This window comes from Neomonachus schauinslandi, chromosome 13, assembly GCF_002201575.2.
Source record: "Neomonachus schauinslandi chromosome 13, ASM220157v2, whole genome shotgun sequence".
In the NCBI taxonomy this organism is placed as follows: domain Eukaryota; kingdom Metazoa; phylum Chordata; class Mammalia; order Carnivora; family Phocidae; genus Neomonachus; species Neomonachus schauinslandi.
The window spans coordinates 14666849-14685384 of record NC_058415.1 but is presented as its reverse complement, the minus strand read 5'-3'; the positions used below and the strand labels follow the sequence as shown (position 1 = coordinate 14685384).

At 41.1% G+C, this 18536-nt stretch overlaps 1 protein-coding gene across 5 annotated transcripts; it reads left to right on the top strand.

Annotated features, from left to right (window-relative positions):
* Positions 1 to 1439: 1439 nt before the first annotated feature.
* ZFAND5 (zinc finger AN1-type containing 5) lies at positions 1440 to 13006 on the top strand. Of its 5 annotated transcripts, XM_021694315.2 has the most exons (7): positions 1440 to 1957; positions 3053 to 3149; positions 6644 to 6803; positions 7235 to 7346; positions 7959 to 8062; positions 10523 to 10648; positions 11361 to 13006. In XM_021694315.2, the coding sequence occupies exons 3-7, from the start codon at positions 6653 to 6655 to the stop codon at positions 11507 to 11509; spliced, it is 642 nt and encodes a 213-aa protein (XP_021549990.1). In that variant the 5' UTR covers positions 1440 to 1957; positions 3053 to 3149; positions 6644 to 6652; the 3' UTR covers positions 11510 to 13006. The 5 variants fall into 5 exon arrangements, with proteins under 5 accessions (XP_021549990.1, XP_021549991.1, XP_021549989.1 ...); XM_021694316.2 differs by lacking the exon at positions 3053 to 3149 and having other exon boundaries at positions 6647 to 6803; XM_021694314.2 differs by lacking the exon at positions 3053 to 3149 and having other exon boundaries at positions 1870 to 1957.
* The last annotated feature ends 5530 nt before the right edge of the window (positions 13007 to 18536 follow it).

Genomic DNA, 18536 nt, shown 5'->3' with positions numbered 1-18536 from the left:
ACTACTCCATGTCTATCGACCACAGCAATAGCCCTAAATCGTAAAGGGAATGTTCAGTTATGTTTTAGGTATTCTGCTTACTGCGGCACAAAAGTGTTTGATTTGGAAATTTGGCACAGGGCACCAGGATAGCATTCTCCCGAACTCTACAAAACCACAAAGAAGAATCACCTGGAGAACTGCTTAAAAATACAGATTCCCGAGCTCCACCCCAGACCAACCAACAGCATCTCCAGGGGAGAGGCCTAGGAATCTTTCCAATTATCACCCCAGGTGATTTCTCTGATCAGGAAGTTTGGGAAACACTGAAGGGACCTCTCACTCCATTCCAACCGTGGCTCATGTAAGCCCTAAACATCATTTCTGTTTATTCAGTAGGCCACTGTTGACCACAAAATTTCAGAAGTACTTTCTTAGTATTTTGTTCTTTTGAACTGAAGTCACCTGGAGAGGTCAGCTGTAAGTAGGGTATTTTTTGGCTGGTGGTGCTTTGGAAAGGCTCTCAGTGTTTTGAGTTCACTCGCCGCCGGTTGCTAACTGGTCAGGCCCTGTGCCTCACTTCTCAATTGCCTAATACCTCCCTTCTGTAGAACTTCCTCCTGCAACCCCTCCTCTTTCTGGTCTTTGCCTCAGGTCTAGCTTGTTTGTCCCTCAACTCCATGTTTTGAGCAGAACATTTGGTGCTCTCCTAGTTCAGGACGCTTTGCTGGAATAGTCGATTTCCAGGGATTTTACAGGCTGGCCAAAACAGTTTGTTCCGAACAGCGACGCCGGGGCCGGGACTGGCAGCCAGTCGGCCCGGGCGTTTCCTGACTCTGCACAACCACCCGTGACCTTGGGCGAGCGAGCGAGCGAGCGAGCGAGCGCCGCCTGCCCCGCTGCTTCTCGGCGGCGTCCGGGCGATGCTCCGGCTGGACCTTAGAACCAAAAGGGGGTTCAGGGGCACGGGGCACGGGAGGCTTCTTAAGCAGGCGAGAAGAGTTATTTTCCTTTTCTCGAGGCGAATCCCTCTTACTAACTTCGAGGGTGGGGGTGGTAGAGGGCGGCGGTTAGGGGAGTAAGGAGGAAAGGGAAATGTCTGCCAAGGGCTCGAGACAAAGCGTGAGAACTCAGATGGCGAGAAGCGGGCTTGAGCGAGAAAATCGGAAGGAGGAAGGCTGAGGGCGGACAATCGGGTTAAAAATAGAAACGCATTCTCCACAGGACTCGCTCCTTCCAGCTCCACCCTGGGACCGACAACCCGGCCAGTGACTCGGCTCCGTGCGACGGCAGCGGGGCCGCGCTCGACCCCGCCTCCCGGACCCGGGAACTGGGCCCGGGAGGCGGGGCGCCTGGCTCGCGACGTCACCGCGCTCCCCGTCGCCGCCGTCGGGGTTTTCGCTGACGCACAGACCCCGCCCCCCCTCCCTCTTTCCCTCACTGCCCGAGTGCCGGGCGGAGAGAGAGCGTCAGTCGGACGGAGCGCGGACCAGTGTGCACCTGGGCTCGGGGCTCGCTTGCTCCCAGGAGCCACGCAACTTCCGCGGCCATAGCTGAGGCGACGGAGAGCACCACCGGCGGGCCGTCGCGGCGCCCAGGCCTCCCTGCGCGCGTCCTGGTCGCCCTCGGAGTCGGCCCAGCCCGCCGCCGGTGGAGGCGTGAGGTGACGACGGGCGAGTGCCGCGGGCAGCGTTAGCCGCCGCGGCCTCCGGTCCTCCCTCCGTCTCCTCCTCTGCCCGCCCCCCCGCTTCCCTCCTCCCACTTCCCGAGCTCCGGCGTGTCCCGGCCACGCTCGGTGCTACTGCAGGAACAAAGGAGGAGCCCGCGGCGGCGGCAGCGCCACCTCCGCCTCCGACCCGCTCCCGGCCCGCGGCGGCCGCTCTAGGGCGCCCGGCTCGTCCCTCCCGGAGGCCTGGGCCCGGCCCCACTGCGCCGGCGTCGCGCGCGAGCCCGGCTCCTGCACTCCTGCCCCCGCAGGGTGAGTGGTGCGGAGCTGGGGGAGGGCGCCCGGCGGCTGGTGCCCGGCCGGGGGATGGGAGGGGGGGGGGCACCGGGCCGCCTCGGGCCTCTGGCGGAGCCCGAGCGGGCCGCGGCTGGCGGCCTCCGGGGGAGGGGAGCCCCCTCGCCAGCTCAGGAAGCACAAAGACGGAGGCGTCATCCTGTCGTCGTGGCCCGAGGTCCGGCACCCCGCGCCCCCGGCTCGCCTGCACCCGCACCGTCCGGAGAACAATGCCCGGCGTGTGGGCTCCGGGCCTTCCTCGCGTCCGTCCCGGCCGCCTTCTGCGCGGCGCCCGGCGTGGGCAGCCGGACCCGGAGAGACAAAGGGGCCGTGGCGGCGGCCGCACCCCCGGCCCCCTCCTCGCCGCACCCCCCTCCCTCCCCAGTTCGCCGCCGCCTCCTCGGAGGAGCCGGTCAGGGTCGGGGGTCGGCGCGGGGCCGGCCTGGCCTGCGGAGCTGCTGTTCTGCATGACTCAGTGGTTTTTGGAGAAGGCCCTGCTGGGCTCTCCTGAGCAAGGCCTCGGCTTAGAGAGGGGCATGGTGGGGAGGAATGGGGGGGACCAGTGGGACCCGGACTTGTTCGGAAATCCGCTGGAACGGGCGGGGGGGCTCTTCTGTCGTCGCGTTTTAGTTTTGCCAGCGTCGCTGCGTTTTTTGCTCAAGATCCCTTTCATGAAGGAAATGGAGCACCTTCCCCTTTGTTTCATGCATGTAGGCTGGTGAACATGAAATTCTTGCTTGCTTTCCACGCACTCCGTGGAGCTGTTTTGAGGAAAGGCCCGTGTTACTTCTATTGAACGCCTCCTAAGAATCTGGTCTAACGACATTAGGGTAAAGTAGTGTATATAGGTCACAGAGCCCCTGGTTTTAAACCTGGCATTCAGGTAATTTACAGACTTAAAAAAAAAAGAAATTAAAACTAATTTTATTTTATTCCTTAGCTTCTTAAAAGTAGGCTTTCAGAACTTAATGGGTGAAAATATTGCAGTTTTTATCTTAACAAGTTTTTGGTTTTTTTTTTTAATGTTTCCCCAAGAAAGAATTTATTGTAGTTCTCCCCTATTTTCTATCTCAGGCCCGGTATTAAGCCTGGAAAGGAGCCTTCAAAAATCAGAGTAGTCTCCTTTTGGCAAACAGAGAAGGGAGATCTGGAGAGTAAGGACTTGCCCAAGGTCAGTGGCTTAGTTAGAAGTAAATTAGTGACTAGAACTCAGATCTCAAGTCCAGGTGAGTAGGCATTCTTAACATCTTCTAACGTGCGCACCTGAAAACTAAATAACATAAGTGTAAAAGCCTTTTTTTTGTTTTGTCTTTTTAATTCGTATTTGAGGCTGGAGAGTTTTTCTGTTACATGTCCAGGTTTTAGTTTTCTTTAAACTATGAGTTAGGGGCACCTGGGTGGCTCAATCGGTTAAGTGTCTGCCTTCCGTTGGGGTCATGATCCTAGGGTCCTGGGATCGAGCCCCGCATCCCGCTCCCTGCTCAGCGGGGAGCCTGCTTCTCCCTCTCCCTCTGCCTGCCGCTCTGCCTACTTGTGCTCTCTATCTCTCTGTCAAATAAATAAAATCTTAAAAATTATGAGAAGAAGCCACAAACTGTAAAAATACACATTTCAGCTATACAAAATATAAAAATAAACATTTCCTCTGTATCTGATAGAGCTGACCCAGGAACGCACAAGTTTCTAACAACAAAACTTTAAAGGTACTAAATAGTAATGATGATGTATTTTTCTAAAATGGTGCCAAGCAGGAGGGAAACAGCATCTACTGGCAAACTACCCCCTCCCTCAAATTGCTGCTGAGCAGAAGGATTTAAACATGAGGATTCTTTCTGCCTCGGTGCTTTCTCTGCTGTGCTTGGTTTTTATAAACAACCTGACCATTTTGGCTTCATGAGTGATTAATGATGCATCTTAGTTGAATTTGAGATTGTTCGCTAGCCCTCTACATTAAAAAAAAAAAATTGCAGTAGCCTTAATGGCATCTTTTTGTTTTGTTTCCTTATTATATTAGATCTATGAACGCAGCATCCTTAGTTCTTGGGGTTGTGTAGGAGTTGGCAGGCTCTAAGATATAAATAGAAGCTGATTTCAGAGGCCCCTGTTGACTAGGCTTTATGTGAGAGCCTCCATCCAGCTCAGCCTGTCACATTGCAGCCTTGTGACAGGCTGAAGCGCCCGCCCATGTGATCTAAGCTTCTGAGAAATATTAAGGCAAGCTTTGCACATGTGATGGCGTTTAAAAGCTGGCTTTCTAGGGGGGAAAAATCTACAAGATGGGAAGCTTTGTGGAAGACTAATGTCCTGGTGTCTCTTGTGTTTCAGTTGCAGGCTATTTATAGTGAGTTGAAAGTAGTTGCGTTTTCTGAAGAAGGAAAGGTGGGATACTTGGCAAGTCGAAGTGGGTAAAATCATTGATGAGATCCCCCCCTTTTTTTATATAAAGGAAAAGATTTTAAGAATTGGATGCACTAATGTTAACATGGGTTGACTCTTAAATTTAGGCCAGTTTGCTATTACAAAGCCACTGTCAGATGACACTGGAAGTTAGTATAGAAACTGTGAGCTAGCATAATTCTTAAGCTGGCTTCAAGGAATGACCTTTTTGCATAGGGTAGATTCCCACACATTGCATGGGGGGCATGCAAATAAATACATAATTTATTATTTGAAGCATTTTTGCACATATTAAAAATTTTTAAAAACCCAGCTGAAAATGTTTATTAATAAACTTCATAAGTGATGTTGAAATATTTACACTACCCTGCTCCAAAATGAGTCAGCTAAATTCCACTTACTATTTAAAGAGACCGTGTCTGCTAAATTAGTACTATTGTTTGAAGTAAGTTGTGGTTCTCCATCACCCTCCATATGAGCTTGACTGGCTTGAAATATTTCTTTTTGCTAACAAAAGGAAAGATTACTATCATTTAACTGTTGGGGAAATATTGGCAGGATTCTGGCCAGGTCAGTATTGATTAGTCTTCTAACCCCTTTTTATTAATCTTGGTAAAAAGTGTTAAATACTTGTTAAAACATTGTTTTTAGTAACTTATTAAGAATGTATTCTGTGTGGTAGTTGGGAAAAGCCATATGAAATTCTAGGAGATGACAAGCTCTAGCTTGAAGTACTTTCCTGCACTTACTTGAAATGTTTATAGCTTAACAAATCATAAGTAATCTCCATTGTAAGCATTAAGCATATTTAAATGACAGTGACCACAAGTTCTAGTACACAGTCTCCCTTTGATAAAATGCTCTCAAATACGCCTTTTGTACCTACATATTTTAAAGTGATATGGAAACTTTCCACAGTTTAAATTTTGCATTATGTGTATTTTCACTTAGGAAAATTTACTAAATTTAGCATAGCGTTACTATATTGGTGCTAATTTTAAAAGGCTTCTGGAAAAGCAAGGTATGCTTGCTGTATGAAGTTTTTTCTGGTAACCTAGCATTGAATATTCATTACCAAAGGTGGGTGTGTTCACATTGCTTTACTTTGCCGTATTGAAGTAGAGCTTTCAAAGGTTTCATTTCCTGATGTGAGGAAGACAAGCACTTGCGAAAAGTTTTAATAGATGGAGCCTTTGGTTGGAGAAATCTATAGCTGATAATTTGTCCATTTGCAGGTTTCTGGGCACTGACTTTTTCAAGTATTCAGACCCAGATTTCACACCTCAAATGCAGAACTTAAAAGGAATTCCATAAGCAGCTGACCCCTAAATTCTTTTTTTTTTTAAGATTTTATTTATTCATAAGAGACAGAGGCAGAGGGAGAAGCAGGCTCCCCACTGAGCAGGGAGCCTGATGTGGGACTTGATCCCAGGACCCTGGGATCATGACCTGAGCCGAAGGCAGACGCTTAACCATCTGAGCCACCCAGGCACCCCTGACCCCTAAATTCTTAAAGAGCTTTGCTTGTTGGTGCTAAGGTAACAGGAAAGGCTAGATGATCTACCAGCTTTCTCTTCAGTGTTCCGTAAAGGTGGTGCAATGTTTTTTTAAAGTACAGTTGTTCTGCCCCATAGCAGAATTGTTGAATTACTGGTGAGGCCCAAGTATGTTACAAGGTATTTTAAGAATGCTTTAAGAGCAACATCCAATATATGACCAGTTTAAAGAACCACCAGTAGCTAGCAAGAGTTGATACTTAATTGTGATCATTGTAGATTTTTTTCATTTGCAAGTTCCATTTTATATATTTTTAGCTAAAAACACCATTTGATATGGTCTGCCTGTAGTACAGGAAAGCAGAAAGTGACTTTAAGAATGCCGATTGCCCAGATTGATTTAAATGTAATTCTGATATCTGGCAGAGTGACCTCTTCAGAAATTGAAACAAAGATCATGGTGATAGGTGAAGTAATACATTTTAATGTTTAATGATAGAATTTCCTTTGTCCTAAAGACTGTGAAGTCCTTACAGTTCATTATTTATCATGTTAAAAGACAGTTTCTTTAATGCCCATTGTTTTATAAAAGCAACAAAACAGTCGTATTTCTTGGCCTGCTCTTGTTAATGATTAACATAATTTGGGCCTTCGTTAGAAACACTTGGTGTTTAGAAGTAACAAAGGTATGCTGGTGGCTATCATACTAATTTAGTGATTTTACTTTGGTAACATGCTAATTAATAAAATTTTGTTTTTGTTTTGTTTATAGCAGAAAAATATGGCTCAGGAGACTAACCAGACCCCAGGGCCCATGCTGTGTAGTACAGGATGTGGCTTTTATGGGAATCCTAGGACAAATGGAATGTGTTCCGTTTGCTACAAAGAACATCTTCAGAGGCAGCAGAATAGTGGCAGAATGAGCCCAATGGGTAAGTTTCCAAGGAAAAACCCATTTGAAGAACTGGTGGACAGAAAATATAGAACCAGGAATTGGGGCCTAAGACTGTGAGAATCAATGCTGAGAGCCCAAGGAGAGAAGACCTGAGAAAAGCTTGAAATTAAAGCATCAGCCCAAGTACTTAAAACGACTACCTCAGGAATGAATGACTGTGTATCTACAAGCATCTTCTAGCTTTTTCATTTTCATTTTTGAGGTTTTGTTTCATACTTAGGTTCACTGGATGTGACTTTTTCATATATGCTTTTGTTTGGATACTCACTTAATTGTAGGATTCTGCAGCACAGTGAAAATGCTTAAATCACTAACCTAATTAAATGCAAGTATTTGTTACTTCTTAATAGTCTTGATACTGAGTGTTTGTAGTCTTGCTCTTTCTTACAAATCCTTTTTTTTAAATAGGAACAGCTAGTGGTTCCAACAGTCCTACCTCAGATTCTGCATCTGTACAGAGAGCAGACACTAGTTTAAACAACTGTGAAGGTGCTGCTGGCAGCACATCTGAAAAATCAAGGTAAGATTGACCATTTCAGGCTTTTTATAATAATACAAGGAGGAAATATATCTGTGCTATCCGTACTGTTCTGAGTGTTCGTATATCCTAAGGATGTTAATATATCAGATGCCCTTGGCTTTCTGTTGCACAATCTGGGATTCCAGGATTCTTTTAATACATGATCTTACAGGTCATTGAATAAAGATGTATATTATAACACACTCCATGATGCTGTGTTGAGAATGCTGTGCTTTTATTTTCCTGTAATTGAGGTTTAGGGATTGTGGAGAGTACGGCTCTGCAGACTCTGTTCGAGTGCTACACATGGCATTTTGGCAAAGCTGCCCCTTTGCCCTTAAATTACAGGCACAGCTAGAAGTTCCCAGTTGGCTATAATAGAACACCGGAACCTCTCCAAGTATGTGGCCTGGAATTGATGAGCCATTTATCACATGGCTTTCTTTATCCTCAACGATGTGTGCTGGGCATCCAGTACTCTTTTAAATTTTTAGAGTATTTAGCTCCATTGATCGTGTTGGAAATGATACATAATTTAAAGTTGAACTGACAACTTACCTTGCAAAGAAGTACCCTTAACATCTTTAAAAATGTTTGCTTGAACTCAAATAGAAATGTGCCTGTGGCCGCCTTGCCTGTAACTCAGCAAATGACAGAAATGAGCATTTCGAGAGAGGACAAAATAACTACCCCGAAAACAGAGGTGTCAGAGCCAGGTATGCTTTTTGTTTAATACTAGTTCTGTTCTGGATTTGGTAGTATGAGAAAGTGTTGGCGGGGGGATTATGTCCTTCTCATTGAAAGATTAAATTGGAGAGAAAGCCGTAAAATACAGGCCAAGCAAGAACTACTGTCTTTAAAGTCCCTTAAGCGTAAAATAGTCACTCTTTACTCTTCTTTCTTTTCTGCCCATGCCCCCTCCTTAGCCCCACCCCACAAATCCGCAAAATTGATAATCTGGGGACTGGAAATGTTAAGAATTTAATGAACTTAAAAAGTAGTTTACCAATATATTTTAAAGATCTTTAAATCACTAGGGAAAGTATTATTCATGAATGGGAAATTATATAGATTAAATTTCAAAGCCATGAAGAAAATTTTATATCAAAGGCAGTATCAGTCTTGATATTGTAGAAAATACTGAGGACAAAGAACATGTTGAACACTAAAAAAACTTTCAAATTGAAGAAGTGTAGGATCCCTATCCTGTTTTGTGGGATTTTAAAACTCACTCTGGAAAGGCATTTTTTTCATTGAGTGGCTTTGAGTCTCTGCTTCTGTAGCCCAACCTGTTGCCAGAGATTGGCTTGTTCTGAATTACCTGTGCTGGACCCTGGAACAAGTAGCCCCGTACTCTTCAGGGCACATAGTTTATTATTTCCTGGTACACAGTGTTGACTAAACCCATTATAAAACTTTATTATGAGGAAATTGTATTTGTGGATATGTAATCTGCTTTGGAGGCTGGCTTTTGCTAACATCACATAGCAAAGCTTATGTGAATTATAGCAGTGTTAATCTGTAAAGTTAAGGTAAAAATTCTTAAGTTCAGGTCAATACATATTTAATATTTTGAAATGAGTTCAATCCTTCTGAAAAAGCTGACCAAATTAGTGTGTTTGTGAGGCTTTTCTTCTGTTTGGGGGGGTTTTTTTTTTTTTTTTTTTTAACACAAAATTACTCTGACCTTGGAACAGTACTCTTGGTTTATATTTGTAGCTAGTCTCTGCTATTATGCTCTCTTAGTAGGCACTCTGTAGTTTGTTCTCTTTGCCTTTACTGAGTCATTTTCCCCTTCTTCCCTGTATGTCCCAGGAATCATTCTTCAGTTTTCTGATGTAGCCAAAGAAGTGGCTGTCACCTCCCCCCCCTCCAACTATTTCCATAGATTCTTTACCAACATACCATCAGGAAAAACTGTAATAAGGTTGTCATAATAGATTATTAGGATAAGTAGTAGGTAGAATATTATTCCGTTAGTCTAATCTTAAGCTATTTGTCTCACCAAATATGTTACTAATGTAAATGAGTTATACATTTGGGGAGCATTTTTAGAGTGAGCTGTCCTGAAACCTGTCCGCTTGCTGTAGAGTTTGGATTTATGCTTATAGCATTAGTGCTGGCCCATTGCATACATTAATTTGCTATTCTTTGGGTTTGGATTAATATTAAAAGTCAGGGCTTCTGGTATAGTTGAATTTTATAAACGTAGAATTAAATTTGGTATTTTGTTTTAAATTAGTGGTAATGTAGGCTTTAATGTGGTGAACTGTAATTTTATCTTCATATTGACAAGTTTTATTGATGTCTTCTATGAATTAAAATTTAAAGCCCTTTTAGGTGGAGAAATAGGGACTTTTTTTTAAAGTAGATCATATTTCTCATTGTCTAAGTTCCACACCTGGTTTAGATAAGTATTGCAAAGTAAATAAAAGCTGTGCGTTAAAAATTTTCGTTTTGCCTGTGGACTCCTTAATAGTCAAAATTTCACAAGTACTTAAGCAGTCCTAAAGACCGTGTTTGCTGATATTTCGAAAAGTTTTTTAAGAACTCTTCAGATCTTCTACGTATGACCATATAAAGCATTCATTAAAATGGCAAAATGATAATTGTAAAATGTTGGGATCTGAAGTTAATTAGGGCTTAATGATTTAGGTTTCACTTGTCGCAGTTTGCTGGATTTATCTATACAGTCTTTCTTTTGTATCAGTATAAAACCAAAATGACTTTTTTATAGCCAAGTACCTTAGAAGTTGGCAACTTCTATTTACTCAATAATGAAGGTGAACTGCCCTAATTAGGAAATTTGCATTTAGGCAAGTGCAGTATGGAAAAACTGGGCATGTGACCAACATCTCCCAGGTCTTTAAAACTTGAGATTTTGTTCCCTAGTACTAGCTGTTAAGAGTGAGTTTAAAGGAATTTGAGTGGAGTAATCATTTTACAGCATTTAAAGGAGCGAGTATATGTTGATTGGCAAGAAATCCTCAAGATTTGAAAGAAGTTCTGGTATTAAAGTAGAAAATTCTACATAGAGCACGTGTTTTTAAAAAAGGCTTCATAAATGTTTTCACTAAAAATCTTACTGTCTCTCTTAAATGTTTTCTTTTTTTATTTAAATAATTATCAGCCCGTGAACTCTTGACAAATATCTCATTTTCACCCTTGTTTTTCAGTTGTCACTCAGCCCAGTCCATCAGTTTCTCAGCCCAGTACTTCTCAAGGTGAAGAAAAAGCTCCTGAGTTGCCCAAACCAAAGAAGAACAGATGTTTTATGTGCAGAAAGAAAGTTGGCCTTACAGGTATTACAGAACATACAAGACAATGCATATTTTATTGCTAGGATTTAATAGGGAGCTCCCTAAGAGACTGGTCAGTCTTAACACCTATAGAAAATGCCTGACTTTCAGGAACAGAAAGTTTCCAGAGTGGACTAGAAAGAGGGCAAGATAATGGGGAGAAGTTGGGTTTGATTTCCATTTGTGTCTCTAATCCTCTAAAACCCTTTATTAGCTTCAGGCCTTCTGAATTACTTAGCTTTATTGGATTGATAAAAATTCATCCCTGTTGAGTCTTTGCTTTTGTTCTCCTGGGGGAAGGTAGCTGAACTAAACGGTAAGCACCATCTTTGAGCCAGGCAGAAAATGCTAAAATACTTTTTAACTGTTCCCTTTAAATCTCAGAACCCTGTGGTTCTTTCCCCTAGTTTTCACTTAAGGAAATATTACCCAGTTTATATGTGGTCGGAGGAAGGTTTGCATCCAGGTCAGTCTGGCTCCAGAGCCTGTGTAATTTCTACTCTGATATCTACAGGAGTTTATGGAAGGATAGTTACTTGAATTTCTCACTATGTCAAAAGAGACTGAAAGCTCTTTCACAATTTAAAGTGGCAGACTCTTTCATGTTGTAGAGAACCCTGAAAATCTGGTACCTTTTCTATAGTGACAGGCTTTTTTTTCCTTTCCTTTTAATTACTACAAATTCCCAAGTGACTCTACTTCCTTATGTGTACAGGGTTTGACTGCCGATGTGGAAATTTGTTTTGTGGACTTCACCGTTACTCTGACAAGCACAACTGTCCATATGATTACAAAGCAGAAGCTGCAGCAAAAATCAGAAAAGAGAATCCAGTTGTTGTGGCTGAAAAAATCCAGAGAATATAAATTACTACTTGTGAAGAGACTGAAACTTTGTTTTTATTTTAATATATCGTAGGAAAACATTAAAGAGCAGATGCATGGCCATTTTCCTTTGATGTTCTCCAGAGTTTTACTTTACACTTGTCTGTCTTATAATTGAAATTTTAGGATGTTTGGGTGTTTGTTACAGGCAGAAATGGATAGATACAGCCCTACAAAATGTATATGCCCTCCCCTGAATAAAATTGGATGAAAATCTACACAGCAAATTGAAGATACACAGACGATAGGGACAGAATTTAGTTCCCACGTGCCAAACATAATACATGAAATCTCTGCATGTTTGCAGCATATCTGCCTTTTGGGAATGTAATCAAGGTATAATCTTTGGCTAGTGTTATGTGCCTGTATTTTTAAAAAAAATGGTACACCAGAAAAGGACTGGCAGTCTACTTCTACCATAGTTAATCTTCACCCTGTTAATTTCCACAACATGTTCTTTGGAAGTAGGAGGAAAGCTATAAAGAGGATCAGACCTGTCCGTGAAACCAGTATTTGGTGCCATATGTAAGCCTGGTTAATTTGTCTTCTAAAAGCTGTCAAATAAGACATTCTGTGAAAGGTAAACATCGCAACTGGTTATCATGAGTAAAGCCATCAGGCCCACAGGGTCTTTGAGCGATCTCTGAAGCGTATTGTGCTGGCCAGCACCAGAAGATGTCTGCATTACTCTCACTGCTAAAAATGTTGTGTAGCACAGAACTGCACTAGGCTTAATTTGTTTACAAGAAGAAATTAAAACTACATTCGGTTTTTACATACAGCAGCTCTGTTGAATAACATGCATCTGAATTTTAAGTTGCAAAGGTTTCTGAAAAGTTCATTTTTCATGTGCATCTTTTGTTGAATGTTTTGGTTCAAGAAAGAATGTTTAAAGCTTTTTTAAAGACTTCAGTTCTTAATGTAACTGTACCCTTCTGCATGGAGAACCCTAACCAACACGGCTGCAGTAGACTTCTTAGTGGTATCCAGCACCACGTGCAGAGGGCTGCTTTATCATATTAATTGTACTTGGGTGTAGGACTCTAGTGTTCTTGGGTGTATTGCATGGGCTGCATTATCTACAGCATTGTACAATAACAACTAGAAGAGGCAGTATACTTCACTGATGCTTGTCTGGTAATATCACTTCTGTGTTATAATGGAAGGTTTTTGTGATGTATGAAACTTGTGTTTTTTATATATAAATGAGTATAGTTAGATTAGTATTGTGGTAATGCCTGTTTTCATCTGTAAATAGTTAAGTATGTACACGAGGCACTACTTCTGATTTATTGCAGTGTTCGGTCCTAGTTTTTACTTTAATTACAGCATTCGGTTTTGCTTTCAATTTTATGTACCTTAGTTCTGAGTTAGATCTGCAGATGTGTACAGATAGTTCATATTTATGTATTGCACATAATCATGCTATTCAGCATTGATGCTATATTGTATTATGTAAATAATAAAAGCCATGTACAGAGGGAAGCTTCCACTTGTCCATTGGGTTTTTAAGCCATAGTTAGAAGTCATAAAGGGGAATAGTTAGAAAATGTTTCAACTTTGTAGTTGTGTTTGTAGCCTTTGCATGGCTATATTGTGATTTTTTTGAATTGCCTTCCCTGAACATGATGTGTTCAAGTGAGAACCGTATGTTGAATTTTGTGAAACATCAAGTATGGTACACAGTGGGCAGTTTATTTTTGAAGAAATGAATAGGCACTTTTTAGGATCACAACCATCTTAGAACTTAGGAGGAGAAAGGAATGGAATTTTAATAACCATGGCCTATCTCCCTTTTCCATTCTTTTGCTTTATAGGTGACACTTTAGACATGACAATTTGTGTACAAAAACAGGCATAGTTTTATTTCTGTTTTGGGTTTGGTTTTAATGTAGAGATGGGCCCATGGGGTAGCTGAAGCCAAAAGCAGAACCATGACTTTTCAGTGATGGAGTTTGAAATGGAAATACCCTGGTTCACTATCATCTGTCACAGTTCTTTGGGTGCTGGTACTTTTGCTTCAAGTGGGGGAAATCCATGAGATAATCTCCAGAAATACGAAGATACTGAAGAACCATAATTGAGGTGAAAATTACAGTATTAAGGCCAATAATTTTTTTTAAAGTTGAAACTAACATTTATTTCCCCGCAGTGCTTCGCCCTGTCAACATTTGCTTGATGAATTTTAAATCTTACAGTTGAATCAAGGTGGTATCTGGGGGATAAAGAAGACTTAGCAAGATGATGGGCCCTTCATTGGTTTGTGCAGCATGAGATGGTAATGTTTCCATAATTTTTTAAGCAGTATTTAGAACAGATTTGGACTTGAGGATTTAATTTGTCAGGAGCATCAGCTGATTAGGGAGAAAGTATAAGGCAGCTAGGAAGACTCAGTGTTAGCTAGACTTGATTCAGACCTGAATGTTCTCTGGGGACTAAGTGGACTTTGGGATGTACACTGAGATCTTAAACATTTGAAGAATATACATGTTTTTCTTTACATGGACTCAACGTCTGCACACTCCCACTCCAAAAATGTTTTGCTGGGACAGACCATGATAAGAACTATGACCTTGGGCTAGTCCTTTTATCCAATCTATTCAGTGGGCCTTATCTGCAAAACTAGAGCTTCCACTTTGATCTGTGGTGGACTTCCACAGCATGAATTTGTGAAGGAAAGAACTTTTTTGAGTAGTATAATGGTTAAGAAGATAATGGACCCTGGAATCAGGATCTGTGAATAAGGATGATAACAGTGGCTGACACATAGTAAGAATGCCCTATTAAACTTTAAAGGCTATCTTTTTAGAGCAGCTTTTAGATTCACAGCAAAATTGAAAGTACAGAGATTCCCCATATACCGTCTCCCCTGCCCCCAGCCTGTGCACAGCCTCCTCTGTTAGCATCTGCCACCAGAGCGGTGTATTTGTTAAAACTGTTGAACCTACATTGACACGTGATTACCACTTGGTCCATAGTTTACAGTTCACCCTTGGTGTACACTTTATGGGCTTGGACAAATGTATGGTGGTCTGTATCCATCACTATAGTATATGGAGTATTTTCACTGCCCTAAAAATCTGCCTATTCCTCAGCCTCACCCTAACCCCCGGCAACTACTGATCTTTACTCTGTAATTTTGCCGTTTCCAGAATGTCCTATGTAGTTGGAATCATGTAGGATGTAACCTTTCAGATTGGCTTCTTTCACTTCTTAGGAATACATGCATAAGTTCCCTCCATGCCTTTCATGGTTTGATAGCTCATTTCTTTTTAGTGCTGAATAAATAATCTGTTGCCTGGAAGTGCCACAGTTTATCCATTCACCTACTGAAGGATATCTTGGTTGCTTCTAAGTTTTGGCAATTATGAATAAATCTTTAAATCATTGTGCAAGTTTTGTGTGAGCATAAATTTTCAACTCTTACGGGTAAATACCAGGTGCGATTGCTGGGTCGTGTGGTAAGAATATGTTTAATTTTGTAAGAACCCACCAAACCTCCAAAGTGGCTGTACCATTTTGCATTCCTACCAGCAAAGTATGAACGATCCTGTTGCTCCACGTCTTCACCAACATGTGGTGTTGGTCAGCGTTCTGAATTTTGGCCATTCTAACAGGTGTGCAGTAGTATCTCAATTTGTATTTCTCTGATGACATATGATGTGGAGCATCTTTCTGTGTGCTTACTTGCCATCTGTATATCTTCGAGGTCTTTGGCCAGTTTTTAATCGGGTTTTACTGTTTTAAAGAGTTCTCTATTTCGGACAATAGTACTTTATCAGACGTGTCTTTTGCAAACATTTTCTCCCAGTCTGTGACTTGTCTTCTCATTTTCTTGAGCTATTATTAATTTTAATGTTCTAGAGTAATGATTTCCAGAACTTGGAAAGACAGTTGAATTCAAATTCTTAGCAAGTAACTAAAAATGGGTAAAGGTCTACTAAGTAATGTAATGGCAACATGTTAAGCATTGTAAAAAATACTGTGTTATAATTGTATTTTTTTGGAGTCAGTAATACATTCACAGAGTTCAAAACTAATTTATCAATATCGCAAAACTTTGCCCATCCTGGCCTATGCCCTCCACTCCAAAGACACATGTACGTTTTAGGTAACTGTCAAAACTTGGAAAGGCTGTTTTATCTTTTCCACATCATATAAACGTTGTGTACAGAGGCTTAATTTAACTCCTGTTTGCTTAATTGTTTGAATGCAAAGTTCTTATAGTGATTTTTGTCCATTATAATATTAGCTTATAATTTTGGAGAGAATGATGGATGGGTGTGGTTGCTGGTTGTTAACAGTAAGATCGTGTAGCCTCAAACTGCATACATAGAAGGGTTTGCGAGGCGGAAGCAGCAGATATGAAAAGTGACTTGAAATTTGACAAAAGTTTCTTATGTTTGTACAATCTTCTTTAAAACAGACAAACATGAACAACAGAATACAAAAATGCCATTTGATACCTATGGCTATTTCCATACACAAACCCTGTTTTTTAAATCATATAAAACCAAAGAGTACTGTTTGTGTGTTTCCCCCCAGGGCACATTTCTGTTCTTACTCTAGAAGTGAAAGTTAGACCATTTTGTGACATAAATGTAGGACTCCCATTTTGTCTGCAACAAAGTACTACTATTTTTTTTTTTTTTATTTTTAGATTTTATTTATTTTACAGAGACAGAGATAGCGAGAGCAGGAACACAAACGGGGAGTGGGAGAAGGAAAAGCGGGCTTCCCGCCGAGCAGGGAGCCCGATGTGGGGCTCGATCCCAGGACCCTGGGATCATGACCTGAGCCGAAAGCAGACGCTTAACGACTGAGCCACGCAGGCACCCAGTACTACTTTCTTTATTAGCATAGGTACTGTTATAAAGTCAGACCTCACGTTATACTTAAATTAACAGCAAGATGATATAAGTTATGGTTTGCTTTCTGGTTGGTTAATCTGTCTTAAATATATTTTTTCCTGATGGCTTTGATTGAAATGATCACCACAGAACCTCAGACTGTATATATCTAAAATGATTGATAATGTAACCACAGCTGTTCAGGAATTAGGGTAATTGATCAGTTTACTCAGAAATTAACAGGAAATCTATTTCTTTGTGTGGTGCAAGGAAATGGTCCAGTTTCATTCTTCGGCATGTGGCTGTCCAATTTTCCCAACACCATTTGTTGAAGAGACTGTCTTTTTTCCATTGGACATTCTTTCCTGCTTTGTCGAAGATTAGTTGACCATAGAGATGAGGGTCCATTTCCGGGCTCTCTATTCTGTTCCATTGATCTATGTGTCTGTTTTTGTGCCAGTACCAGACTGTCTTGATGATGACAGCTTTGTAATAGAGCCTGAAGTCCGGAATTCTGATGCCACCAGCTTTGCTTTTCTTTTCCAACATTCCTCTGGCTATTCGGGGTCGTCTTCTGATTCCATACAAATTTTAGAATTATTTGTTCCATTTCTTTGAAAAAAATTGATGATATTTTGATAGGGATTGTATTAAATGTGTAGATTGCTCTAGGTAGCATAGACATTTTCACAATATTTGTTCTTCCAATCTGTGAGCATGGAACGTTTTTCCATTTCTTTGTGTCTTCCTCAATTTCTTTCATGAGTATGCTATAGTTTTCTGAGTACAGATTCTTTGCCTCTTTGGTTAGATTTATTCCTAGGTAACAGGAAGTCTAACACATTCTTAAATTTTAGTTGAGTAGAAGATCTGTTCACTAAATAGCATTTACTTAAGTACCTACCCTTTAGAGCTGAAGAGTCAGCTAGAAAAAAATATATAAACTAACCTAGATGAGCTCAACTGAAACACTAGTGTTTGAGTAAATTTCTCAGATTGATCCTATGTATAAATCCATGGCAAATTAAAAATGGTAGTTGATCCTTGCTACGTAATATGTGTCTGCCCTCTCCCCTCCCTGTCACTAAAAATGTGTTAAAACATGCAATTTAGAATACCATGCAAATAAATATGATTTAGATTTTCTATTGTGTGGCACTACATCTGCTCTTTTATAGAAACGCAAGGACTGATAATACTTAAAAAAAAAAAAAAAAAGCATTTCTTTGAAGAAAACTTAACTAACCCTGGTGTTCTGGTTCTACATCCACTCTTAGGAGAAAAGTACTTCCGTACTTGGGTGCTGTTTCTTAAGGTACCCCTCCTCTAGATATACCCCATGTGCTTAGCAGTATCACCCACATACTAAAAATATTTGGCCTCAAATGTCTTGCACTAATAATTGCTGTTGTAAAAGCGATTCTACTATAAATATTATAATACTTAAATACAAATAATCTGCCACCCCACCCATTAGCCTTTACCATCTGTGTTATATTTAAACATCTGCTAAAATTACATATGCTTAAACAAGTTTCGTTTTCAGCTATTCTGCATGAAAATTAGATTGGTTTGAATATCTGGAGCAGCATAACCCAGTTTTTTCAGGGGCTAGATTATAGCAGGTGACAAAAATGAGACTTCAGAGATACCATAAATAATGACTTGTTAGAAAAAGTGCAATCGATAGGCATCAAAATATGTGTTTATAGTCAGGCATTGCCCTTCAGTATTCAAGTGCTAGGCATGTTTATTTGGGTCTTTGATTAAAAGAAAGTGAGGCTTTTAAAATAGATTAAAGGTAGCAGTTTTTACTTGATTAATTGGGACCAAGAGCTGTCTGAACTAAGAAAGGCAACTTTGAGGACCCTAGTCAGTTGTCCCAGCTAACCAATGTTCAAATCTTCCCAGTGCTATACAGCCCTCACACAGAAAGCCAAACTGAATTGAACATAGCACTGAATTATAGTATTTCAGACTTTATACTGAAGTTACTTGTTCGGTGGCATGCATTTGTAGAGCTAAGGATCAATGGCTGCTTTTTAAAATGAGCTAGATGTATAATATGTAACAGAAACCAGATTAAACAGGCCTATTAAAGCTGATACAAGAGGGTTCTCATGGTTTGCATCTGTGAGGTTATGTTATCCTCCACTGAG

Coding starts and splice junctions, on each gene's coding strand:
- ZFAND5 (XM_044920324.1), top strand. CDS start 4,211: ATGGCGTTTAAAAGCTGGCTTTCTAGGGGGGAAAAATCTACAAGATGG. Junction 6,804..7,234: donor TGGCAGAATGAGCCCAATGG/GTAAGTTTCCAA, acceptor TTTTTTAAATAG/GAACAGCTAGTGGTTCCAAC. Junction 7,347..7,958: donor AGCACATCTGAAAAATCAAG/GTAAGATTGACC, acceptor GAACTCAAATAG/AAATGTGCCTGTGGCCGCCT.